We start from the raw sequence: 26,139 nt of genomic DNA on the forward strand, positions 1-26,139 counted from the left end.
TGACAAAAGAAGTGTGTTACTGTTGTATTTTCCTCTTTGTTTAATAAAATACAGGTTGCACTTAAACTAAGTTTAATTCATTTCTATTCCTTGGTACCCAAAGTCTTACTTAATTTCTGCTTTAAAACTGAAAACTGACCGCAGTTGTAATTGACTTAATTAAGGATCTTTTTTTTTTTTTTTTTTTTTTTTTTTTTTTTTTAACATCCTGAGTTCTCTAAACCAGGAGCATTAAAGAGCTGTCTTTTCTAAGATGTGGTTGCTCCACTGTCCTTTTCCAGATAGCTTTGGCTCTACAGCACTGTCACCTGTTAAACATTGCTCACAGAGACCTCAAGCCTGAAAATCTGCTCTTCAAGGATAACTCTTTGGTGAGATGGCTTGTTTTGCTGCATTTTAGTGCTGCCACGCTCAGCATAGTTCAGGAATGGGTGTGTAGGTGTGTATGTGTTTGGAGTGCTCTGAATCCATGGTGAGGAGGCTTTAAGCCAAAGTGCTTCAGGCAGCCTACTTTCCCCACTTGTTTCCTTGCTAGAGGCTCAGAGAAATTCTACTGTGCCCCTGGCATTGATAATTTTGGATGGTACTGATAATGCATTTGTAAGACTTAAGATTTTGGATATCATTTGGAGGTACTTTGGGAAGGGGCAGTAATCTATATGCTGTTAAAAATTACCTTCAGGCGTAATGGTTATATTTGCTGTTAATTTTGATCAGGTGTTTTTTCCTCTCCCGTCTCACCCCTTGCCCTATGTACCATGTCCCACCAAATAAGTTGCTCTGGCTATCTTGAAGCTGATGGTAAAAGTGAAATCGCACCCTGGATCGGAAAGAGATGATGGGCCAGTAGATAGAGTCAGGGGGCACTTGGCTAAGATTTTTTTTTTTCTTTTGGCTAAAATCTTGATTTTAGTACTGCAAATTACCAATCATGAAACAAGGCCAACTGTGAGTGGGCAGAAATTCTTTACCTCTGTATTACTAAGAAAGATTCTTCAGTATGAATCATTGTCTTCAGATGTGAGGACATGCTATTCATAGGCTCAGGTGTTAGTCAGAAACCCACGAGTGAGAGCTCAAGGTAATATGTCTTCCACTTGGATTTTCCTTTAGTGTTTACTGAGAACTCTGGAGCAATGACTTCCGTTTGCTTTATTTTAGGATGCCCCAGTGAAGTTGTGTGACTTTGGGTTTGCCAAAATTGACCAAGGTGACTTGATGACACCCCAATTCACCCCTTATTATGTAGCACCTCAGGTAAGTGTTTGCTGTTTCTGCCACAGGATGTATCACCATGCTGTCTATAGACTCACATTTCTTCTCTTCTGCAGCACAAGTAGGTGTGTATTACAAATGGGAAAGGGAGAGCTCAGCTTCAGAAACCTACAGTCTGCTTAATTAGGTGCAGGCATTTTATTCTCTTAAAATCAACTTCTTGGGGCGCCTGGGTGGCTCAGTTGGCTAAGTGTCTGACTTTGGCTCAGGTCATGATCTCATGGTTTGTGAGTTCAAACCCCACATCGGGCTCTGTGCTGACAGCTCGGAGCCTGGAGCCTGCTTTGGATTCTGTGTTTCCCTCTCTCTCTGCCCTTCCCCGACTCGTGCTCTGTCTCTCTCTCAAAAATAAATAAACATTAAAAACAATTTAAAAATTTTTTAAATTAAGAAATAAAATCAATAAAATTTTAAATTAAAAAATAAATTCAACTTCTTTTAAAATCATGGTTTGATGTACAATTAAAAAAAAACTCCTACTTTAAGTGTAGTTTGATGAGCTTTGACACAGATACTCCTGCATAATTACTACCACAATCAAGATATAAAATATTTCCATCACTTCAGAAGCTCTTGTGAACCTTTGTAGTCAGTCTGCTCCCAGCTTAACCCCTGGCTCCAGGAAAGCACTGATCTGCTTTCTGTCATCATGGGTTAGTTTTGCCGGTTATAGAAATTCATATGAATGGAACTCGTGTACCTGTTGTATTTCACTTCTTTTGCTTAGCGTGTGTTTGAAATTCATCCATGTTGCTGCACGTAGCATCAGTTCCTTTTTCTTGTTAAGTAGTATTCTATAATAGGACTAAGCCATGTTTTGTTTATCCATTCACTGACTGATGGCTATTTTGGATTGTTTCCTTTTTGGACTATAATGAAGAAAGCTGCTGGGAACATTCATTTACAAATTTGGGGGGACATCTTTTCCAAAATGGTTGTACCATTTTACATATTCACCAGTTAAAGAGTTTCGGTTGCTTCATGTTCTTACCAACTTAGTTACACTTTATAATCTCAGTCTTTCTGGTAGGTCCACAGTATTATTTCATTATGGATTTGATTATAGCATTTTCTTAATGGCTACTGTTGAGTGCTTTTTCATGTGTTTGTTGGACATTCTATTGTGAAATATGTGTACACCATTCTCTTGTAAAGTATGTGTACAAATCTCTTGCCCTTTTTTGGTTGTTGGTTTTATAATTGAGGTATAAAAAGTTCTTACTATTTTCTGGATACAAGTTCTTTGTTGTATATGTATCTTACTTTTTATTGCTACCATGACAAATTGCCACAAACTTAGTGGCTTGAAACAACACATTTATTATCTCAAAGTTTTGGAGGTTAGAAGTCTGAAATGGTTCATGGTGTTGGCAGGACTGTGTTCCTTCTGGAATCTCTAGGGGAGAATTCATTCCCTTGCCTTTTCCAGCTTTGTGAGGTGCCTTGCATTCTTTGGCTGGTAGCCTCTTCTTCCGTTTTCAAAGCCAGTAGTATGGCGTCTTCCAGTTTCTCTGATTCTGACACTCTTGCTTCCCATTTATAATTGTGATTACATTAAACACACCCAGATAATCCAGGATAGTCGCCCATCTCAAAATCCTTCATTTAAATATATATATTTTTTAATGTTTATTTATTTTTGAGACAGAGAAAGACAGAGCATGAACGGGGGAGGGTCAGAGAGAGGGAGACACAGAATCAGAAGCAGGCTCCAGGCTCTGAGCTGTCTGCACAGAGGCCGACGCGGGGCTCAAACTCACAGACCGTGAGATCATGACCAGAGCTGAAGTCAGATGCTTAACTGACTGAGCCTCCCAGGCGCCCCACAACATCCTTCATTTAATAAAATCTGCAAAGTCCCTTTGCTCTGTAGGGTAACATATTCACAGGCTTCAGGGATTAGGACATGGAAATCTTTGGGGAGCTATTATTCTGCCTACCACGTATATATTATGAATATCTCTGTCAGACTGTGGCTTGCATTTCAGTTTTCTTAATGGTCTTTTGAAGAGCAGCAGTTTTTTGTTCTTATTTAAAAAATTTTTTTTAATTTGTTGGGTGAAACCATTTCCACCTCTCCCACATGCATGCGTGCATATGCACACATGCGCACCACACTGTTCCACCCCAGTAAGCTAAGCAGCCACCTAGTGGAGAATGGAGCCATTACACCAAGTCCTGCCTAAGTGCGCCCTCCAAGCATATCCCCTAGAAAAACAGCATAAGGCATTCCACCTGCTTAGTGTATGGACTATGGAAGGCTTCATAGTTTCAGTTCTGGGGTAAACTGGATGTAACTTCATTCGGGTTTCATTCTGTTCGCTGGTTCATTTATTTGTTCGTTTTATTTGCTTCTGTTTTTGCTTAAATGTTTCCTTTTTTCTTTTTCCTTCCTCGTTCTTGAATACAGAAAGAAAATTTTTTATTTTTATTCCTTTATTTTTTATTTAAAAAGTTTTTTTTATTTCTATTTCATTTCATTTTATTCTATTTTATTACATTAAGTTTTTTTAATTTTTAAATTTTTTTCTTATCTTTTTTTTCTTTTATCCTTTCCTTTTTTTTCTCTGTTCTATCAAGCTTCTGTCAACAAGCAGACCAAAACACACTTAGGATCTAGCTTCCTTTATTTGATTTATGTTTTGTTTTTAAATTTTTACTTTTCATTTTTTACTTTATTAATTTTTTTCTTCCTCCAAAATGACAAAACGAAGGAATTCACCCCAAAAGAAAGAAGAGGAAGAAATGACAGCCAGGGGCTTAATCAACACAGATATAAGCAAGATGTCTGAACTAGAATTTAGAACCACGATAATAAGAATACCAACTGGGGTTGAAAACGTCGTAGAATCCTTTTCTGTGGATATAAAAAAAAAATAAAATCTAGTCAGGAAGAAATTAAAATGTGATAACTGAGACTCAATCTTGAATGGATGCCATAACTGCAAGGATGGATGAAGTAGAGCAATGAATCAGCGATTTAGATGACCAGATTATAGACTAATGAAGAAGAAAAAAAGAGGGAAACAAAGGCAAAGGAGCATGATACAAGGCTTAGAGAACTCAGTGACTTATTAAAAAGGAATAACATCTGAATCATAGGAGTCCCAGAAGATGAAGAGAGAAAAAGGGGCAGGAGTTTTTTGTGAGCAAATTATGGTGGAAGACTTTCCTAATCTGGGAAGGACACAGACATCAAAATCCAAGAAGCACATCCCAAAGATTAGATTCATCCCATTAGATTCAACAAAACCCGACCATCACCAAGGCGTATCATAATCAAATTCACAAAATACACAGACAAGAAAGAATTATGAAAGCAGCAAAGAAAAAAAAAGTCCTTAACTATAAGGGAAGACAAATCAGGTTCGCAGCAGACCTATCCACAGAAACTTGGCAGGCCAGAAAAGAGTGGCAGGTATATTCAATATGCTGATTTGGAAAAATATGTAGCCAAGAATTCTTTATCCAGCAAAGCTGTCATTTAGAATAGAAGGAGAGATAAAGTGTTTCCCAGACAAAAACTAAAGGAGTTTGTGACCACTAAACCAGCCCTGCAAGAAATTGTAAGGGGGACTTTTGTGTGGAGAAAAGACAAAACAGAAAAGACCAAAAGCAACAAAGACTAGAAAGGACTAGAGAGCATCATCAGAAATACCAACTCAATAGGCAACTGAACGGTGCTAAATTCATATCTTTCAGTACACTAAATGCTCCAATCAAAAGATATAGGGTATCAGAATGGATAAGAAAACAAGACCCATCTGTATGCTGCTTATAAGAGACTCATTTTGGACCTAAAGACACCTGTAGATTGAAAGTAAGGGGATGGAGAATGATCTGTCATGCTAATGGTCCTCAAAAGAAAGCTGGTGTAGCCATACTTATATCAGACAAACTAGATTTTAAAATAAAGACTGTAGCAAGAGATGAAGAAGGGCATTATATCATAATTAAGAGATAGACATCCACCAAGAAGATCTAACAATGGTAAATACTTATACCCCCAATATGGAAGCACCCAAATATATAAATCAATTAATCACAAACATAAACTCATTGATAATAATACCGTAATAGTAGGAGACTTCAACACTCCACTTACAGCAATGGGCAGATCATCTAAGCAGAAAATCAACAAGGAAACAATGGCACTGAATGACACACTGGACCAGATGGACTTAACAGATATATTCAGAACATTTCATCCTAAAGCAGCAGAATACAGGCATTCTTCTTGAGTGCACATGGAACATTCTCCAAATAGATCACACACTGGGTCACAAACCAGCCCTCAATAAGTACAAAAAGGTAGATATCATACCTTGCATATTTTCAGATCACAGCGCTATGAAACTCGAAATCAACCACAAGAAAAAATTTGGAAAGAACACAAATACTTAGAGATTAAAGAACGTCCTACTCAATAATGAATGCGTTAACCAAGAAATTAAAAATACATAGAAGCCAATGAAAATGAAAACACGACAACCCACAACCTCTGGGATGTAGCAAAGGCAGTCATAAGAGGGAGGTATATAGGAATCCAGGCCTTCCTAAAGGAGGAAGAAAGGTCTCAATTATACAACCTAACCTTACACCTAAAAGAGCTGGAAAAAGAACAGCAAATAAAGCCCAAAACCAGCAGAAGAAGGGAAATAATAAAAATTAGGGTAGAAATAAATTATATCAAAATCAGAAAAATGGTAGAACAGATTGATGAAACCAGGAGCTGTTTTAAACAATTAACAAAATTGATAATCCCCTAGACAGACTGATCAAAAAGAAAAAGGAAAGAACCCAAATAAACAAAATCATGAATGGAAGAGGAGAGATCACAACCAAGACTGCAGAAATGCAAATGATAATAAGAATATTATGAGCAATCATATGCCAACAAATTGGGCAATTTGAAAGAAATGGACAAATTTCTAGAAACATATAAATGCCAAAACTGAAATAGGAAGAAATAGAAAATTTGAACAGACCCATAACCAGTAAAGAAATGGAATCAGTAATCAAAAATCTCTCAACAAACAAGAGTCCAGGGCCAGATGGCTTTCCAGGGGAATTCTACCAAACATTTAAAGAAGAGTTAACACCTATTCTTTTGAAGCTGTTCCAAAAAATAGAAATGGAAGGAAAACTTCCAAACTCATTCTGTGAAGCCAGCATTACCTTGATTCCAAAACCAGACAAAGACGCCAATTAAAGGAGAACTATAGACCAATTTCCCTGATGAACATGGATGTAAAAATTCTCAACAAGATACTAGCCAACTGGATCCAACAATACATTAAAAGAATTATACTCACCATGATCAAGTGGGATTTATTCCTGGGATGCAGGAATAAATTTGTGCAATATCCACATATCAATCAATGTGATACATCATATTAATAAAAGAAAGGACAAGAACCACATGATCCTCTCCATAGATGCTGAAAAGCATTTGACAAAATACAGCACTGTTTCTTGATAAAAACCCTCAAAAAAGTAGGGATAGACAGATCATACCTCAGGGTCATAAAGGCCACATACGAAAGACCCACTGCTAATATCATCCTCAATGGGATAAAACTGAGAGCGTTCCTCTAAGGACAGGAGCACGACAGGGATGTCCACTCTCACCACTGTAAATCAACATAGTGTTGGAAGTCCTAGCCTCAGCAATCAGACAACAGAAAGAAATAAAAGGCATAAATCGGCAAAGAGGAAGTCAAACTTTCACTCTTTGCAGACAACATGATACTCTAAGTAGAAAACCCAAAGGACTCCACCAAAAAAACTGCTAGAACTGATTCATGAGTTCATCAAAGTCACAGGATATAAAATCAATGTACAGGTTGGTTGCATTTCTATACACCAATAATGAAGCAGCAGAAGGAGAAATCAAGGAATTGATCCTATTCACAGTTGTACCAAAAACCATAAAATACCTTGGAATAAACCTAACCAAAGAGGTGAAAAATCTATACACTGAAAACTATAGAAAGCTTATGAAAGAAATTGAAGACGACACACAAGAAAATGGAAAAATATTCCATGCTCAATGAATTGGAAGAACAAATACTGTTAAAATGTCGATATTATGAAAGCAATCTACATATTCAATGCAATCTCTATCAAAATAACACCAGCATTCTTCACAGAGCTAGAACAAACAATCCTAAAATTTGTATGGAACAGAAAAGACCCTGAATAGCCAAAGCAATCCTGAGAAAGAAAACCAAAGCTGGAGGCATCACAATTCCGGACGTCAAGTTGTATTACAAAGCTGTAATCATCAGGACAGTATGGTACTGGCCCCAAAACACTCAGATCAATGGAACAGAATAGAGAACCCAGAAATAGACCCACAAACATATGGCCAACTAATCTTTGACAAAGCAAGAAAGAATATCCAATGGAAAAAAAGACAGTCTCTTTGGCAAATGGTTTTGGGAAAACTGGACAGCGACATGCAGAAGAACGAACCTGGACCACTTTCTTACACCATACACAAAAATAAACCTAAAATGGATGAAAGACCTAAATGTAAGACAGGAAGCCATCAAAATCCTAGAAGAGAAAGCAGGCAAAAAGCTCTTTGACCTCGGCCGCAGCAACTTCTTACTCAACACATCTCCAGAGGCAAGGGAAACAAAAGCAAAAATGAACTATTGGGACCTCATCAAGATAAAAAGCTTCTGCACAGCGAAGGAAACAATCAGTAAAACTAAAAGACAACCGACAGAATGGGAGAAGATATTTGCAAATGACATATCAGATAAAGGATTAATATCCCAAACATATAAAGAACTTATCAAACTCAACACCCAAAAAAATAAATAATCCAGTGAAGAAATGGGCAAAAGACATGAATAGACACTTCTTCAAAGAAGACATCCAGATGGCCAACCAACACGTGAAAAAATGCGCAACATCTGTCATCATCAGGGAAGTACAAATCAAAACCACAATGAGATACCACCTCACACCTGTCAGAATGGCTAACATTAACAATTCAGGCAACGACATGTTGGCGAGGATGCAGAGAAAGAGGATCTCTTTTGCATTGTTGGTGGCAATGCAAGCTGGTGCAGCCACTCTGGAAAACAGTATGGAGGTTCCTCAAAAAATTAAAAACAGAACTACCCTACGACCCAGCAATTGCACTACTAGGTATTTATCCAAGGGATGCAGGTATGCTGTTTTGAAGGGGCACATGCACCCCAATGTTTATATTGACAATAGCCAAAGTGTGGAAAGAGCCCAAATGTCCATTGATGGATGAATGGATAAAGATATATACACAACACATACATATATATAATGGAGTATTACTAGGCAATCAAAAAGAATGAAATCTTGCCATTTGCAGCTATGTGAATGGAGCTAGAGGGTATTATGCTAAGCGAAATTGGTCAGTCAGAGGAAGACAAGTATCATATGACTTCAAGTATCATCCAACAGATGAACATAGGGGAAGGGAAGCAAAAATAATATAAAAACAGGGAGGGGGACAAAACGTAAGAGACTCTTAAATATAGAGAAAAAAACAGGGTTGCTGGAGGGGTTATGGGAGGGGGGATGGGCTAAATGGGTAAGGGCATTAAGGAATCTACTGAAATCATTGTTGCACTAACAATGCAACTAAATATGCTAACTAACTTGGATGTAAATTAAAAAATAGATAGATAGGTAGATAGATACGTATTTTAGAGTTTTCATTGTAGAAAATGTTTAATGATTCAGTCAGTTTAAAAATACAGATCTATTTATTGAAGTTTTGTATATATTTTTTAATCTTTTAAAATGTTTATTTACTTTTGAGAGAGAGACAGAATGCGAGCAGGGAGGGGCAGAGAGTAAGGGAGACACAGAATCTGAAGCAGGCTCCAGGCTTCAAGCTGTCAGCACAAAGCCTGATGTGGGGCTTGAACCCATGAACCTGAGCCAAAGTCAAACACTTAACCACCGCCACCCAGGCGCCTCATGTTTATTTATTTTTAATGTTACTTCTCCACCATTAGCTTTGGCCTTGCCTATGCACTGTGTGCCTCAGAGGGGCTCTCAATTCAGACTAGTGCTAGTCTTCTCCTCTAGCACTAGATTGTGCTTGCCAGCCTGGTGGAGGGTGTTCGCAGCAACAGGTATCTTTTTCTGAACCAGCCTCAGTCTTGTGCAGGTCCTGTTGAGTATCTGGTGGAAGTCTGTGCAGAAGCGTCTGTGAGTGGTGCAAACTCCCCTTGTTTCTATGGTTCCTACAGGGTCTTCTAGCCCTCATGCTAGCCCACACTTTGCCTTTAGCAATTTGCTAAAAATTTAGCTGAATTCTTTTTACTCATATGGCATGCTATAATGCTCCCTCCTGGCTTGTCATAGGTGAGCCAGTTTTCACATCTTGCTTCTTACTGGAAGGGCCTTTCTTTAGAATGCACAATATTTCATTGTCTTGAGACCTCTGATGTCTAATCGGTTCAAGAAAAGTGATGATTTTGTAGTTTAGCTTTTCCTTGCTGTTAGGATAGGAGTAACACTCCAGCTTTCTACATCCTAGAACCTAATCAGGTCTCAGAAATTTGACTGTGGTGTAGGTGTTTGTTTGTTTGTTTGTTTCCTACTAGGGGTTTATTGAGTTCCTTGGATCCGTCAGTTTATGGTGTTTATCAGTTTAGGACAATTTTCAGACATTTCTTCAAATATTTTTCTGCTTGTCCTCTCTGCCTTTTTCCAAAGACTCCAGTTACATGTAGGTTAGATCACACACAGAGCATTAAGGTTCTGTTTTGTTTTGTTTTTTTAAGATTTTATTTTTAAGTAATCTCTACACCCAAGGTAGGGCTTGAATTCCCAACCCCGAGATCCAGAGTTTCATGGTCCATCCATCGACTGAGCCAGCCAGACACTCCGTGATCTTTTTTTTTTTTTCATCTTTTTTTCTCTCTCTTTCACTTTGGCCAAATTCTGTTACTATGACTTGAATTTCACTACTCTTTTCTTCTGCATTGTCTAATCTGTGAATTTCTTCATTTCTGATTTACTTAATGTTTATTTATTTATTTTGAGAGAGAGTGAGTGAGCAGGGAAGGGGCAGAGAGAGAGAGCAAGAGCGAGAGAATCTCAAGCAGGCTCTACACTGCCAGTGCAGAGTTCAATGCAGGGCTCAAACCCACGAATGGCGAGATCATGAGCTGAGCTGAAACCATAAGTTGGATGTACAACCAACTGAGCCACCCAGGTGCCCCACATTTCTGACTTATATCATCTGTTTCTTTTCTTATTTCATGTTTATATTTACCTTTAAGTACCTCAACATACGTAATAAAATCTTTGCTGATTGCACCACCCTTGTCATTTCTGAGTCTGCTTTTATGACTGACTTTTTTCCTTGGTTACAGATCACATTTCCTGGTTATGGATTACATTTTCCTGCTTCTTTGCATGTTGAAGAAATTTTTATTGGGTGCTGGATGTTATAATATTATGTTGGTGAATGTCTGGGTTTTGTTGTCATTTAAAAATATTTACAGACAGGGACGCCTGGATGGCTTAGATGGTTAAGCGTCTGACTTCGGCTCAGGTCATGATCTCACGGTTCATGAGTTTGAGCCCTGTGTCAGGCTCTGTGCTGACAGCTCAGAGCCCGGGGCTGCTTCAGATTCTGTGTCTCCCTCTCCCTCTACTCCTCTCCCACTCGCATTCTGTGCCTCTTTCAAAAATAAACGTTAAAAAAATTTTTTTAAAAGAAAAGTATATAAAAAGATTGTTTTGGTGAGTGGTGAGTTACATGCAGGTCCACTTGGTTGTCTTGAAACTTGCTTTGCAATTCTTCCAGGGTGAGTCTAGATGAGGCCTTATTCTCGGGTTACCTCAGCCCTGCTACCTACAGGAAAACTTGTGGTCCTCTGTTGATGCCCCAGATGATCAATAAGTCTCTTTACCTTGGCTAGTCGGACCTCAGGTATCTCCTAGACTTCTGCAGCATCTGGGAATTATTCAGCTTATAGATCCCGAGTAGTTGTTCTAGTAGCTGGTTGCTCCTCTGGTCTCACAGAGTCTTGCTGTACCATGTGCAGCTTACTGTATGTACCCAAAGATCAAAGGGATCCTTAGGCAGGTTCTTGCGTACCTTCCCCACGGTTGGTAGTCTGCTCCACAAATTTTGGCCACACTACTGAACTCCTGTGAGCCCTCTGTACCCTGCTTAGAATCTCTCCCTGCACTGCATTCCAGAAAATGCTTCTTGACAGATCGTATGGATTACCACATTTGCTTGCTATCTCTCAGGGTTTGCTGACCTGTGTTGTATATTATTCAGTGTCAGAAAACAGTTTTCTCTCATACCTTTTTTGTTTTAAGATAAGAAGGAATCTAGGGGCGCCTGGGTGGCGCAGTCGGTTAAGCGTCCGACTTCAGCCAGGTCACGATCTCGCGCGGTCCGTGAGTTCGAGCCCCGCATCAGGCTCTGGGCTGATGGCTCGGAGCCTGGAGCCTGTTTCCGATTCTGTGTCTCCCTCTCTCTGCCCCTCCCCCATTCATGCTCTGTCTCTCTCTGTCCCAAAAATAAATAAAAAACGTTGAAAAAAAAAAAAAAAAAGATAAGAAGGAATCTTTTTATTTTTTTATCTTTTCTTAGAGAGAGAGAGCATGAGCAGTGGGGAGAGGGGCAAAGGGAGAGAGAATCTCAAGCAGGCTTCATGCCTTGACACAGGGCTCCATCCTATGACCCAGGGATCATGAGCTGAGCCAAAATCTACAGTTGGATGCTTAGCTGACTGAACCACCCAGATGCCCCACTTTCTCTTATATCTTGTCCAATGTTCAAGTTGTGTGTGGTGGGAAAGAAAGTTGTACTGGTTAATCCATCATGGCCAGAGTGTTGTATTTTTTTTTACATAGCTGATACTTCTTTTCAAGGTTTATTTTACCAAAGAAGCCCTCTTTAAGGGAAAAAAAATTATTGAAATATAATTGATACATGATAAACTATACATATTTAAATTACATAATTTGTAAGTTTTAATATATATATTTATATAATCTCATTAAACCATCACCACAATCAAGGTTGTGAACATATCCGTCACCCTCAAAAGTTTTAGCGTACTCCTTGGTAATCTTTCCCTGCCTCTCTTCTTGTCCTCTCATTCCCAGGCAACCAGTGATCTGCTTTCTGTCATTATAGATTATTTGCATTTTCTGCAGATTTATGTGTAAAGTAGCACATCATCCAGTATTTTCAGTTTTGGGTGTTTTCTTTCACTCAGTGTAATTACATGTTGTTACATGTATCAGTAAATAGTTTAGTTGTTTTTACTGCTAATAAGTATTCCATTATGTTGGTGTATCTTGATTTGTTTGTCCATTCATCTATTGGTGGATATGTGGTTGTTTCAGTTTTGGGCTATTACAAATAAAGCTCTTATAAACATTTGTGTACAAGTTTTGTACAAAATTATTTCCTTTTCTCTTGGATAAATACCTAGAAGTGGAATAGCTAGATCATTATTTACAACGTGACTGTGTTCCAGAGTGGTTGTACGATTTTACATCCACATCAGCAGTGTCTGAGAGTGTAAGGTGTCCACACTCTCACCAGCATTTGGTATGGGCAGTCTTTTATTATTATTTTTAAGTTAACTTATTTATTGAGGGAGGTGGGGGAGAGGGCAACGAGAGAGGGAGAGAGAGGATCCCAAGCAGGCTCCACCCTCGAACCCATTAACCTGTGAAATTGTGATCTGAGCCCAAATCAAGAGTCAGATGCTTAATCAACTGAGCCAGTCAGGCACCCTGGGCGGTCTTTTTTAGTGGGCATGCAGTGGTATTTCATTGTGCTTTTAATTTGCATATGCCTAATGACTAAATGATGTTGAGCATCTTTTCATGGTGCTTCTTTGCCTTTTGTATATTTTCTTTGGTGAAGCATCTGTTCAAATCTTTTTCCCATTTTAATTTTAATTTAATTAAATTATTTTTATTTATTTAATTTTGAGAGAGAGAGAGAGAGAGAGCGTGAGTGGGGAGGGGCAGAGAGAGGGGGAAGAGTGAGAATCCCAAACAGGCTCCACGCTGTCAGCACAGAACCCAACATGGTGGGGCTCAAACCCACAGACCATGAGATTATGACCTAAACTGAAATCAAGAGTTGGTCGCTCAACTAACTGAGCCACCCAGGTGCCCCACCCCATTTTTAAAATTATGTTTTCTTATTGCCGAATTTGAGAATTCTTTATGTATTCTGGATGTAAGTCCTTTATCAGATATATGCTTTGGGAAGATTTTCTTCCAGTCTGTGGCTTATCTTTTCATTCTCTTAACAGTGTCTTTTGAAGAGCAAAAGATTTTAATTTTGGTGAAAGCCAATTTATCAATTTTTAAAAATGTTTCATGGACTCAGCTTTTGGTCTCCTATGTAAGAAATCTTTGTCTAACCCAAGATCACCCAAGATCTCCTCATACAAGTTTTATAGTTTCAGGCTTTACATTTAGGTGTGTGATCCATTTTGATATAATTTTTGTGTAATGCATGAGTATGGATCCACACTAATTTTTTAGCATTTGTGTATCCAGTTCTGGTGCCGTTTGTTGAAAAGGCTATCTTTTCTTCGTTGCATTGCTTTTGAGCCTTTGTCAATGATCAGTTGAATGTACATGTGTGGGTTTAATTTTGGATTATCTGTTCTGTTCCAGTGATCTGCTTGTCTTTAACAAGTACTGTACTGTCTTGATTACTGTGACTTTATAATAGTTATATAATAATTATTTTATAATAATATAAAATAAGGTAGTGTTAGCCAACTTTGTTCTTTCCATAGTTGTTTTAGCTATTTTAATTTCTTTACATTTCCATATGAACTTAGAGTCAGCTGTTAAATTCTACAAAAAAGCTTGTTGGAATTTTGACTAGGGTTCTTTTAGAAGTATGGTTCGATGTAGGGGCCCTGACACCCAAACAATACCGAGCCTTCCGACCCATAACCAGGCTGTATTGCTCCATTTATTTTTGCCTTTAGTTTTTCTTAGCAACATTTGTGTAGTTTTCAGTGTATAGGTCTTTCCCATCTTTGTTAGATTTATCCTTACTGTTTTTTGTGCTATTATAAACAGTATTTTCTTTTTCAGGTTTAATTAATTCGCTTTATTTCTCTTGTGTAAGAACACTGTGTGGTGACCATAGCTGGAGCCTGAGTTCTCTGCATGGAGACTCTCTGATGTGGTCAAGATGGTCAGTGAATTCCTGACAGGGAGCCTTGGTGAACACAGTCTCTTTCCAGAGTGTCAGGGGGAAGGCAGCTATAGATCTTGGAGATGACATCGAAGATTGCTTTGGCCAAGTTGCCCCAGGTGACATTGCAGCCCCTGGCCGAGGTGTGGCAGCTGTCATCAACACCTGCCATCAGCAGCTTCATGGGCATGGGGGTCTGGGTGTGCAAGGGAAGCAGACCAGCACAGAGTTGCATCATCCTGTCACTTTCAAGTAATCTGTGGGGTGTGCCAGTATTGTTCCCCCAGGGGTCTCCCTGCCCAGGACAATGGAGAGCTTGGCCAGGACGATGTCCCCATGGTTACCTCTTTGGAACACTTAACACCCAGACCTACATGACTGCTATAGTCCTTGATGGCAACAAGTACCTCAAACCTGATCCACTGGCCAGCGCTGGTCTGCTTTTATACAGGCATAAGGGAATGTCCGTGTCTCCAGGAAAAATACATGATCTCAGATACCTTGATGGGCAGGAAGAAGAGTTCAGTCTCTTTTAAGGACTTGATCTTCATGTCCTTGACCTGGGCAAATACTGATAAATTGTCGGTTGTAAGAGGGGTAAAAGGTTTTTGACAGTTTGTGTTTTACAGAAGTTGTTGTTGTTGTTGTTTTTAATTATTGACCGCCAGTGTCTACCCTCTTCAGCCTTCCAGCATTCTTTCTCAAGTTGTAGGTCGTTGCTGTGGTTTTCAATAAATTGTCCCCTTTGGTCTGACTCTGACAGGTACTGGAGGCGCAGAGAAGGCATCAGAAGGAGAAATCTGGCATCATACCTACCTCACCAACACCCTACACTTACAACAAGGTAGGGGAAGAGATACTTGCCTTCACCCCTCAGGTGTAGCCCCTCTTCTGTGAGGTGTTTGTGGCTCTTTGGGAATGTGGCCAATTCCATTCTTATCCCTTAATAATATTCCTGCCCAAAAAGCTGGCAGCAGCCACACATGCAGAAGAGTACTTGGAATTCAAGTTTTTGTCTGATGAAATATGAAATAAGGTTCTTAGCAATTGAGGTTTTGCAGCAGGAACCAAGGGCAGTGGTTGCCTGTAGGTTATTTATTCGGGTAACTGTATAGTCCACTGACCACATTTAAAAGACATGGTTGTCTCGCTTTTTTGAGGTGGAGGCCGTTTCTGAGAATGTTCCATGGCCATTCTTTCTTACCCAAAAATAGTGAACTTAGAACAGTGTCTGTGACACACAGCATGTGTTCCTGGTACTATCACAGTTCTCAGTCTGTAGTCTAGGCATCAGGATCTCTGCTCTAAAGCACAAGAATATTAGGGCCTTTTAAAACAGGTCCTGGAGTCACTGAGTAGATCAGAAAAAAAAATGATGCTGCTTGGGGACTCATGGCTGAATATAGATGACAGAGAAGGACTTGGGTGTGGTAAAAAGGCAGTAGGCCAGCTCTTCTTGGGTCCCACACCTTAGAGGGTGCCACGTATTCCTATAGTGTCTGCACACATGTACACACAGACATACGTATGAAAGAACACACAGGGACCTCTGCCACTCATGACCCTGTGCTTCGCACTGTCACTGGCACAGTGTAACCAGAACCTTGAACATCTACTTTCATGATTAACACTCATCAGTCCCCAAGTAATTACTGCTCCACATCTTGGTCTTACAGACTCAAAACCACAGGCAGCTCTGCTCTTATGGGGTGACGGTTTGAGGGCTGTGCTGATTACGGCATCAGACTCAGAAACTGCTTCCTGCTTCTTGATGCAGGCAGGAAGTGAGGGGTAGAAGCACTCAGATGACATTGATCCACTTGCTAAAATCTCAGCATGAATGCAGTGAATTCTTGTGTGATATATTATTTTCTGGTGCTATTTTTTTCTTCTTTTCCTGTTCCATTTTGTAAACCCTGTGGTGTTCATGAATTAGCATGGGATTCATAAAAATGATGCACTGTACATGAGTAGCATATTGAAATAATAAACAGCTTTTGAATAATAAACATTACTTTTGAACGTGTATATAAGTTCGTCTAGAGATAATCTTTATATTGGCAACTAAATGAACACTGAATGCTACATTTGCAAATAATATTTTCACAAAAATATAAGATACAATTAAATTTTTAGAAGTTAAACATATCAACCTCAATTTTATTTTATTTTATTTTATTTTTTTTGACGTTTATTTTTGAGACAGAGAGAGACAGAGCATGAACGGGGGTGGGGCAGAGAGAGAAGGAGACACAGAATGGGAAGCAGGCTCCAGGCTCTGAGCCATCAGCCCAGAGCCCGACGCGGGGCTCGAACTCACGGACTGCGAGATCGTGACCTGAGCTGAAGTCGGACACTTAACCGACTGAGCCACCCAGGCGCCCCTATCAACCTCAATTTTAAAAAGTAGTATCAGTTTCGTCATGTGGAAAGGGAGGGATTTGAATTATTTTTAAGATTCCTTTCACTTCTATAATTTTTTAATTATGTTCTATAGCATGGGTCATGCCATCTACGAATACCCATTAGTATGATGCCAAAACATGGGTGGGAGTACCTGAGACACCCCATTTTCTAAGCTTTTCTCAGCAGGACGCAGCTGTGGTATGGCGAGAGCATGTGGCCTCAGTGGCAGGCTCCCTGGGCTGCCTCTGTCAGGCAGACACTGCTTTTGTCCTGCAATTCAAGACAGGCTTGAATTGGAGCCTCTGAGGACCCAGGTTCTGAGGCAGGTAGAGCTGCATTTAACTAAATTAGGAGTGTTTTATTAATGATCATGTTGTGACTGTTGCCCATGAAGGCACCTTAACACCTACAGACAAAGTAGTTGGTGGCAATTTTCTTTCTTTCCGAAGATCTTCCCCAAGAATGGTGTATGGTCTGGCACATGGGTGCAATGAGTCATCAAAGGAATGCTTTTAGACCTCCTGTTCTTCCTCTACTGGCTCTTTCTGATCTGTGTCAAACTGCTTTGGGTTTTGATGAAATGACTTGTGCTATATTACAGGGTCAACCTGCCTGTGTCCTAGCTACTTGGTTCCTGTACCCTCAACCTTGCCCAGGTTGACCTAGCACATGTTTCCCAACGAGCTGGTTTATATCTGTTACGTCTGTAGCTGGAGATGAAGTGTCGTACACCTGTACCCAAGGCTCAGCTAGTAGCTTGGGCCTGAGCAATGAGAATAAAACTGACTGTTTATTTCACCCTAGACTGGCCTTGTGTGCTGGTGTGTATATATGTAGCAGTGGTGGCATATAAAACATATGGAGAGAAAGGTTAGTTCCCTTAAGACTTCCTGAAACTTTTCCAGTCTCTGTTAAGTGATTTTTGGAGATACTACCCTGTGTATTTTAGGGGCTGTCTCTGGGCTGGTCCTGGGGGCTTTATTTTGGGGCTGTACCTCTGCTCATAAGTGACTCTTTTCTTTTTCCTTTCAGAGCTGTGACCTGTGGTCCCTAGGGGTGATTATCTACGTGATGTTATGTGGATACCCTCCTTTTTACTCCAAACACCACAGCCGGACTATCCCAAAGGATATGCGGAGAAAGATCATGACGGGCAGTTTTGAGTTCCCAGAAGAAGAGTGGAGCCAGATCTCGGAGATGGCCAAAGATGTTGTGAGGAAGTGAGTCCCCATGCTGCAGGGTGGGGAGGCCAAGGAGGCCTAAGGTGGTGGAGCACAAGGGAAAAGTCATTGCTTTCCCAGGCATGTTCCTTCCTGTTTGCACATCATAGAATTCTCATCCCTGCGGTCTGAGATGAGAGCTCTGCATTTCCACCTTGATGAAAATGGAGCTTTGCTCCCACCTGCTGCATTCTTAGAATTTGTCCTCAGGGATGCGAACCCAGGTCCCTCGGTAGCTACTGTCTCTGTGAACATTAATTTAGGACCTTAAGTGGTAAGCCCTGTGGTGTGCCCTTCCCGCATGTTAGCCAGTCATGTGGAAAAGACGTGGCATCGGGAACTGAACTCAGGGGCTAAGATGACAATGACACTTTGGCTTTTCATTCTTTGGCTGCTGGGGGTATGCGGCTGATTGTGTAGGCCTCTAGACTCCCCACTGCTGAGACAGATTTAGAAGATTTAGTCCTAGTGAGTGGGTGAGGGAGAGTTGACAGAGTCCTTTGGTAGCTGAAGGACTAGGTAAGAAGTCAGACCTAAATTTGAGGTGTATTTGCCTTTCCTGCCCGCCTGTGTGGGAGGCCCAGTTGCCTGGGATTTGGGCACTCTTCCAGCATTCCTACTGCTTTGTGTTCACTGAGCAATTTTCCCTCTTTTGGTTTCAGTTTCTTCATCTGTAATGCGATGAAGATAGGCATTAATGGGGCAGTGCCCGGAGCTGTCTCCTGACACCACAGCCATTTCTCTGTGGAGATTACTCCCTTTCAAAAGTGAGCTTATCCCACTGGTTAAGGATCTATGTATATAAAGAGGGACTAGTTTCTAAAATCTGTAAGTAAAACTTCTTAGGAGGGCGGAGGGCAGAGGCAATGTTTACAGCATCATTTGTCTTCCCATGCTGTTTCCACACTGTATTCTCAGCTACTTAACCAAAACATCAGTATCCTCTAAGTGGTTCTTTGTCAGTTCTGTAGAATATATTTCCTGTCCCTAGAGTGACATTGATTATCTTCTTTCAGCTTCGGGATTTTTATCTTCCTTTTTCTTTTTTCTTTTCTTTTCTTTTCTTTTTCTTTTCTTTTCTTTTCTTTTCTTTTCTTTTCTTTTCTTTTCTTTTCTTTCTTTTCCCTATGTTTGTTTGTGTTTTTTTTTTTGAGGCGGGGGAAGGGGCAGAGTGAGGGGGAGAGAAAAAATTCCCTAGCAGGCTCCGCACTGTCCATGCAGAGCCCGATGCAGGGCTCACACCCACAAACCGTGAGATCATACATGACCTGAGCTGAAATCAAGAGTCGGATGCTTAACTGACTGAGCCACCCAGGCGCCCCTTGGATTCTTTTCTAAATAATCCTTTCTTTAGAATCTGAAGCTGTTTGTTCAGAATGACCCAGAGGTTGCAGAGAACCTGAAAGAGCAAGTGCACGTGTTGTCCTGACTCTGACATTTATAGCGGGAGGATATGTAGTTGGAAGGAGGGGCTGTAAAAAGCCTAGGAAACATGCTGAAGTGAGCTAAGAATTGCATCAGCATGAACAGACAAGATGTAAAGAAGTACGATCAAAATGCAGATGGTACATAGCAATACATTCAGCTTAGAAGGAAATGCCTTCCCCTCTCAGAAACTCTAAATTTTTAGCTTTTGAATGTTTTTGGAATAAAGGGTTCATATGGTTACATCTGTCAGTTTTATCACAAATAGCAACCTGGATTTTCATTACTAAATGACCCTCTTTGTAGCCACTGTCAGCCAAAAGAGCACTTTGAGTCCCATTTGGAAATTGGAGCCTGCTGTCCTAAAAAACATGAATGTGGAGATTCAAGTCTCAGGAACTATAAGCTGTATGTGGGCTTATTAAACCTAGAACTCAGTCTGAAGTATCACTGGATTAAGCCTTTTCCTGTCTTTTTTATCTCACTCTGTCTAGTATAGAAAGGACTAGCAAAGGATAACAGTGCCCTCACAACTAGTGGCTAGGGACTAGAACCCCACCCCTTCCTGCAGATGGAAAGCCTAAGCTTGTAGGAGTTTGTAGAAAGTCAGAAGCTGGAGCTGGTAAGAACCAGACCCAGGAACTTCCTGGCCTTCTGGAAGCAACTATGCACAGCACCCTGTTGGCCTTTTCTCCACAGGCTCTTAAAGGTCAAACCAGAGGAAAGACTCACCATCGAGGGCGTGTTGGACCACCCATGGCTCAACTCGACAGAGGCCTTGGATAATGTGCTACCCTCTGCTCAACTGATGATGGATAAGGTTTTGAATGATGCTTGCTTTGTTCACCAAAAAGGTTTTGTTGAGAAGGAATGCTGGGACAAAGTTCAGCGAGGGCTCAAAGCGGAGCAATACAGAGAACTCAGTCTTTACCAGAGAGGTGTCCCTGCTTTCCTGAAAGTCAGGGTCTGAAATAAAAGCTTCTTTGCATAAAAGACCAGATCAGGGCCCAGTGAATACACACTAAATCCTTCATATTTGTGCTGTGGGGTTGAGGGGCACATAGTACTGTGAGACACCCTCCCTTCCCCTGAGGGGTTTAAACAAGACTGGTTGGAAAGATCAATTTACCTGAAACAGGGAGGGAACATTTCAGACATCAGAGCTTTGCATGCTACATTTTCTATGAATGCTGTGGGAATTCAGAAAAAGAGAACATCTTTGAAGGGGTGTAACTAAGGAAGAGTTCCCAAAGAGAAGGCAACCCTCCCATATTTTAATTACTGCATGGCAGTTTTTAACCGGTTCATGGGTTTAGCCATGAGCTGCCTCAAAGAATATGAGCAGACAGCGTAAGTGCCCAAGTGTGGGGAACACCAGGGGCGAACAATTACAGACCGAAGTGCCTGAGTGGGAAAAATCACCTAGCTTATTAATGGGAAGTCCGGGAGACATCTGTGGCAGGGCCAGGCTTTGAAAGTACACAGAGGAGCTTAAGTCTTAGTAGCGCATAACTGAGGGGCCTTTGTAAATTTGGGGGAAGATATTTGCCACAGGGAAGGTATTTAGGGATGGTCAGCCAGACTTGCAGACTTGCCAACCTAAGACTTCTGCAGTCATCTGCAAGCTGAGGGGCAACTCTAGGAGCAGAGAAGTGGAGACATATGAATAGACTCAATATTTTCTAAGACAAATTTCTACAGTTTTTGAGGACTTAGTAGATATTAAGGGGACAATGGGGGTCATATCTAGTGATACCATTGACAAATAGAGGGAAATCAGGAACAAAGCTGGTTTAGGTCAAGGCAAGTCTCTTAGGTTTTAGATACTGTTTAGATGGACATGTAAATGAATGAGATGCATTGTGTGGGACTATAGTGTAGTTGAGAGGTAAAGGCAGTGATGCAGACGTGAGTTTTACCCACTTAGAAGGCACGGGGTTGAAGTGTGAGAAAGGGTAAGGGAATAATAGGAAAAAAACTTTCAGTCTTCCCTTAGTTTTGGTGGAGTATGGGAAAGAAAGAGCTGGAAAGAACAGAGTTCTTGGCCATATCTGATTTTGTGTCGTTGTCCTCCTGGTTTAAATATGCCCAGTAGTCCAGAATTGGTTTGATCAGTCCAAAATCCTGAGATAACTTAAATCGGCACATAGGGGTTATAGTGTGGCTTTCCTCAAGATCTTGGGATTGAAGAAATAAGATTGCTTTCTGGAGTTACTTTAGACTTAGTGTATAATGAAGCCAAATATGGATATGCAGAATCTTCTTAATGAGAAAGAGTGGCCCCTAGGCCTCTAAGAAGGAGCTGCAAGGTGACAGACCATATATTCCCATTTCTGAAGAAATAATGGGGTCATGATGTAGGTTGGCTAACTCTGAAGTGCAGAAAAATGGCCACATATATGGATGTTGGATGGTGTCCATCTAAGCCCTGCCTAGGAGATGGAGTCTGAGCTGACAACCTTGAGCTGTTCTCATCTTTTTGATTGGGCCATCACTGATAAGGGTGATGTGAGGATCCAGTGGAGTTTAGCCAAGGCCAGCTATTATAGTTCCCTTAAATGAGTTCAAACTCTACCTGATATAATTGCATGCTTAACAGGGAACTACTTTTTAAAACTATCAAATTTTATTGTTGAAATTCAAATAGTACAGAGGTATATAAAATAAAAAGCATAAACTCCTTTTCATTCCCCTGGCCTCAGTCTCACCCTTCAGAGATGAGGTAATCTATGGCTTAATGTATCCTTACTGATCTTATTTTGTGGAGACACACACACACTCACAGTTTGTCCTGTTTAAAAATATAAACATGGGATCATCTTGTTCTTAGAAAGCTTTCTGCTGATTATTTATCTTCCTTAATTGGTCTGCCCATAGTAGGAGCCGGCACTGGTCACAAAGACACAGACTTCAAAAGTTCTAGACTCCATTGACAGTTATTTCTCATTGTAAATTAATTGACTGGCTTATAGATCAGTTTCTGATGATCTACCATGCTTATCGTACGAAGTAGTTGGGGTTCTGAGCCATCAGGGCTGAAATGATTGTCTACACTGTGGGGGCAGTGAATAAATGCCACTACAGGAGACTTCTCAGGCAGCAGCTTACCAGCCTTTCCCCTGATGGCCACGAATGCCTCTCTTTACACTTGCTCTTGCCAGTGACTGTGAACATAAGTCTTGTTAGCACTTCTTACTTGCATTTCTGTCCACACGCAGGGAAGAAGAGCTAGCTGTTGTACGGCCCTTGGTTTGCCTGGTATTCCCTGGGCTTGCCAATCCGTGGGGAAGAATGCTCTCTGGCTTATCAAAATTTGTATACTGCCAGCATAACAGTGAAACTACCTTCTTAGTTCTTTGAGCTTCTCCTTCCTACTCTCTTAGATTGGCTCTTTAGGTGCCCTGAAGTGAGTGTGAAAACTGATGACCGTGTTTACATTCAGGCGGTGGTTGCAGGAATCCAGCAGGCTCATGCAGAACAGTTGGCCAACATGAGAATCCAGGATCTGAAAGTCAGCCTCAAACCCCTGCACTCTGTGAACAACCCCATTCTGAGAAAAAGGAAATTACTCGGGTAACTAAGCTTATTTTGTGGATTCTCCATAGTTGGTGTGCCTGAGTGCAGGATTGGGAGAGGTCAGCCAGGGGTCTGCCCTTTTTCTACCTCTTAAGAGGGTGGAAAGGATGGCTTGTTAAATAGCATGAGGAGGTGGAGACACTCTATAGTTAATCATTTATCTGAAAAATGTGCTGCCTTATCTTTAGAGTAAACAGCTGTGGAGAGTTGGTTTTTGAGGTTTCACCTTGTTATTACCTCTCTCCCAAACTTTTAAAGCACCAAGCCAAAGGACGGTGTTTATATCCACGACCGTGAAAATGGAGCCGAGGATTCAAATGTTGCCTTGGAAAAGCTCCGAGATGTGATTGCTCAGTGTATTCTCCCCCAGGCTGGTAAAGGTCACGCCATTTACCAATGTTCCGTGTGTGTGAGTGTGAGTGTGTGTGTGTGCATGTGCTCACATGCACATGGCAGAAGGAGTGGTTTAATTTGAGGCTGTCTGTTTCATCTTTGTGTTGTAAGAAAATAATTATATAAATTATTTAAATTATAAATTTATATAAGTTATTATGTAATTTTATATATGTATAAATCTGTGCCCACTAAAAAGAGAAGGCAGTGGGAACTCAGAAAGGTGGTAAGTTTCGTCCCCCTTTTGGTTTTCTGTGAAACTGCTAGTTGGCGTATAATTGCCCGCGTCTGGTGCAGCATGCAGTTTTGTGTTTTCTTAGTTTGTTAACGAGGGCACAGGATAGAAGATGGAGAACGGAAAATGGGGACAGGGTCAGGATCAGCTTGTGAAGGTCAGGAACGTTTCCGGAGCCTTTAGAGTACAAGGCCGTCATTAACTTGTGGATATAAAGAGAATACCTCCCAAGTTCAGAAGTGACCCCTGCTGCTACTTGTATCATGGGCAGAGTGTGACTTGTGCATGTCTCCTTTTGAGTGACAGCTTTCTTTTAATACACTCACTGGGGTGTCATGGACTCTCCTCAGCAGATGAATGAGAGGCTTCAAGTAGTAGACCAGAAAACCATCTAGATTTCTTGGGTTTTAAGAGAACTCCCAGGGTGTACCGCGGCTTCCAAAGTAAGAAATGAGCCTAGGACAAAGAGGTGGTCCCCTCAGCCTTGCTCTCCCTTCGTCGTTTGGTCTCTTAGGTTAACCAGGTATTCTTGCTCAGCAGCAGAGTCTGACTCTGCCTGTTTCCCATACCCCAGTGCTAAGACCCTGGGGCCACGAGAGGAGTTGTGTGAGGCTGTCAGAATAAGAGTTCAGAGCCCAGAAGTGGCCTCCATATAAGGTAGGGACTAGTAGTAACAACAGCGTCTTGTGAAAGTTTGCCCCTTAACTCACCACTTCTCAACAAGCTGGACATCATGTCCTTCCGTCTCTGACACTTCACATCCCATGATGCCACAGGAAAACGCAACTTCTTCTTCATCTTTATTAATAGGAGAGAATGAAGATGAAAAGCTGAATGAAGTAATGCAGGAGGCTTGGAAGTATAACCGGGAATGCAAACTCCTAAGAGATACTCTGCAAAGCTTCAGTTGGAATGGTAGGAAACTTACTTCTCCCTTTCTCCATGAACGCGGAGAAGTCATTACATGTGGAACCTGGAGGATGTCTGGGGGCTGAGCTGGGGCTGTTTTGAGGGGAAGTGAGGCTAGAAAGTGAGTGGAGTACTCTGGGATGGGGTTAGTCCTGCTTAACTGCACAGGCATGGACGTCCAGCCCTCTCACTTGCTCTCCAGAGTTCAGATGAACTTTGTGCTGCAGATTCCACACTGCAGAGCCCCAGTCTCACACCCCTTGGGTACCTTACTGGATCCCTGTTAACAATCTCACTCCAAACATTTGGAGACTGACCTTTTTTTTTTGTGCATTTCAGGTCGTGGATTCACAGATAAAGTGGATCGACTAAAACTGGCAGAAATTGTGAAGCAAGTGATAGAAGAACAAACCATGTCCCATGAATCCCAATAATGACGGCTTCAGACTTTTTTTTTAACAATTTGAAAAATTATTCTTTAATGTATAAAGTAATTTTTATGTAAATTAATAAATCATAATTTCATTTCCACATTACTTAAAGACGCTGTATAGATTTAAATACAGAACTTACTCATAGTATAGTTCATTTGTTTGTAAGAAAAGCTCAGTTCCTAGAGATATACTATTACTCTAGGACTGTTTTCTCATATGTTTGTAAGATGATAGATGGTATTGTCAACAAGATTGTTTTATTTGTAATAAAGTATACAAAAACCATTTGTCAGTGATAGACAAAGGGCCGACGATACTGACCTGTCTGTTCAGTAAACATTTGAATCAAGTACTGTGGAATCTGGTCTCACTCACCCTGTGTATTTGCTTTCTGCACCATCGGTAGGTTAGCTCTGGTGCCAAACAGATTTTTGTGGATCCATATTGCAGACTGCCTGCTGGAACCCACAGGATGCCAACTCCCATGATAGAAGAGGCAAGGAGCTGAGGCGTCATTTCTCTTGTCCGTAATTCCTTAGAGAAAAGTGATAACATTTCTCTTTTTTTGGGGTCAGATCTTTTCAAAGGTATGGGAGGTTTCTTACATCGAACAAGATTTCGAGTTTATTCTTTTCATGTAGAACCAGAGCTTCATTCTGCTCCTCTGAGGTCCTGCTCAGTCCTCTTCCCTTCCCCACAGGCCTCACCAAGCTCTGTTGCTGCTGCTTCCGTTTTTCTGTTCTCCTGGCCCTTTTTATCAGATAATTTTTCTGAGAAGTTACATATCATGTAAACTAGACTACTGGATTAGCATCTAAAATGGTCCAGTTTTTTCTTCTAAAGCTGCCCTTTTACTCTCTGATATTTCGGCCTGCGCTTCATGTTGGCATCCCCAGACTACGTCTAATTCGTTCAGTATCCTTCATTTTCAGGAAGGGTGGTTTTCGGCCAGAGATCAACCGTTTGAATGGAAAACAAGGCTGGATGCTTTTTTAGTTTTCTGTTGTAGACACGAGCTTCCATAACAAACCGTTATTTCTTTGTGTGTTTGGC

The 26,139-nt window shown here is 40.9% G+C and overlaps 3 protein-coding genes across 8 annotated transcripts in view; 2 read left to right on the forward strand and 1 right to left on the reverse strand.

The window, feature by feature from the left end:
* Nucleotides 1-25,371, forward strand: part of MAPKAPK5 (MAPK activated protein kinase 5) — a 42,534-nt gene extending 17,163 nt beyond the window's left edge. For 4 of the 6 annotated variants that reach the window (XM_042911752.1, XM_042911748.1, XM_042911751.1 and 1 more), the window contains 9 exons: nucleotides 282-371; nucleotides 1,162-1,257; nucleotides 15,252-15,332; nucleotides 17,927-18,114; nucleotides 20,239-20,359; nucleotides 22,982-23,112; nucleotides 23,374-23,495; nucleotides 24,554-24,658; nucleotides 24,992-25,371. In XM_042911752.1, the coding sequence (XP_042767686.1) occupies nucleotides 282-371; nucleotides 1,162-1,257; nucleotides 15,252-15,332; nucleotides 17,927-18,114; nucleotides 20,239-20,359; nucleotides 22,982-23,112; nucleotides 23,374-23,495; nucleotides 24,554-24,658; nucleotides 24,992-25,086 (1,029 nt within the window). In that variant the 3' untranslated portion in view covers nucleotides 25,087-25,371. The remainder of the gene's footprint in view (nucleotides 1-281; nucleotides 372-1,161; nucleotides 1,258-15,251; nucleotides 15,333-17,926; nucleotides 18,115-20,238; nucleotides 20,360-22,981; nucleotides 23,113-23,373; nucleotides 23,496-24,553; nucleotides 24,659-24,991) is intronic. The other 2 variants (XM_042911753.1, XM_042911749.1) reach the window with 1 other exon arrangement.
* The window catches only part of LOC122204271 (60S ribosomal protein L6-like), a 738,693-nt gene that overhangs the window by 225,178 nt on the left and 487,376 nt on the right, over nucleotides 1-26,139 (forward strand). The gene's annotated exons all lie outside the window — the stretch shown is intronic.
* The window catches only part of TMEM116 (transmembrane protein 116), a 161,810-nt gene that overhangs the window by 9,016 nt on the left and 126,655 nt on the right, over nucleotides 1-26,139 (reverse strand). Inside the window, exon 11 of the mRNA XM_042911756.1 lies at nucleotides 24,454-24,541. Coding sequence (XP_042767690.1) covers nucleotides 24,454-24,541 — 88 coding nt within the window. The remainder of the gene's footprint in view (nucleotides 1-24,453; nucleotides 24,542-26,139) is intronic.

The sequence above is a fragment of the Panthera leo genome, chromosome D3, assembly GCF_018350215.1.
Source record: "Panthera leo isolate Ple1 chromosome D3, P.leo_Ple1_pat1.1, whole genome shotgun sequence".
In the NCBI taxonomy this organism is placed as follows: domain Eukaryota; kingdom Metazoa; phylum Chordata; class Mammalia; order Carnivora; family Felidae; genus Panthera; species Panthera leo.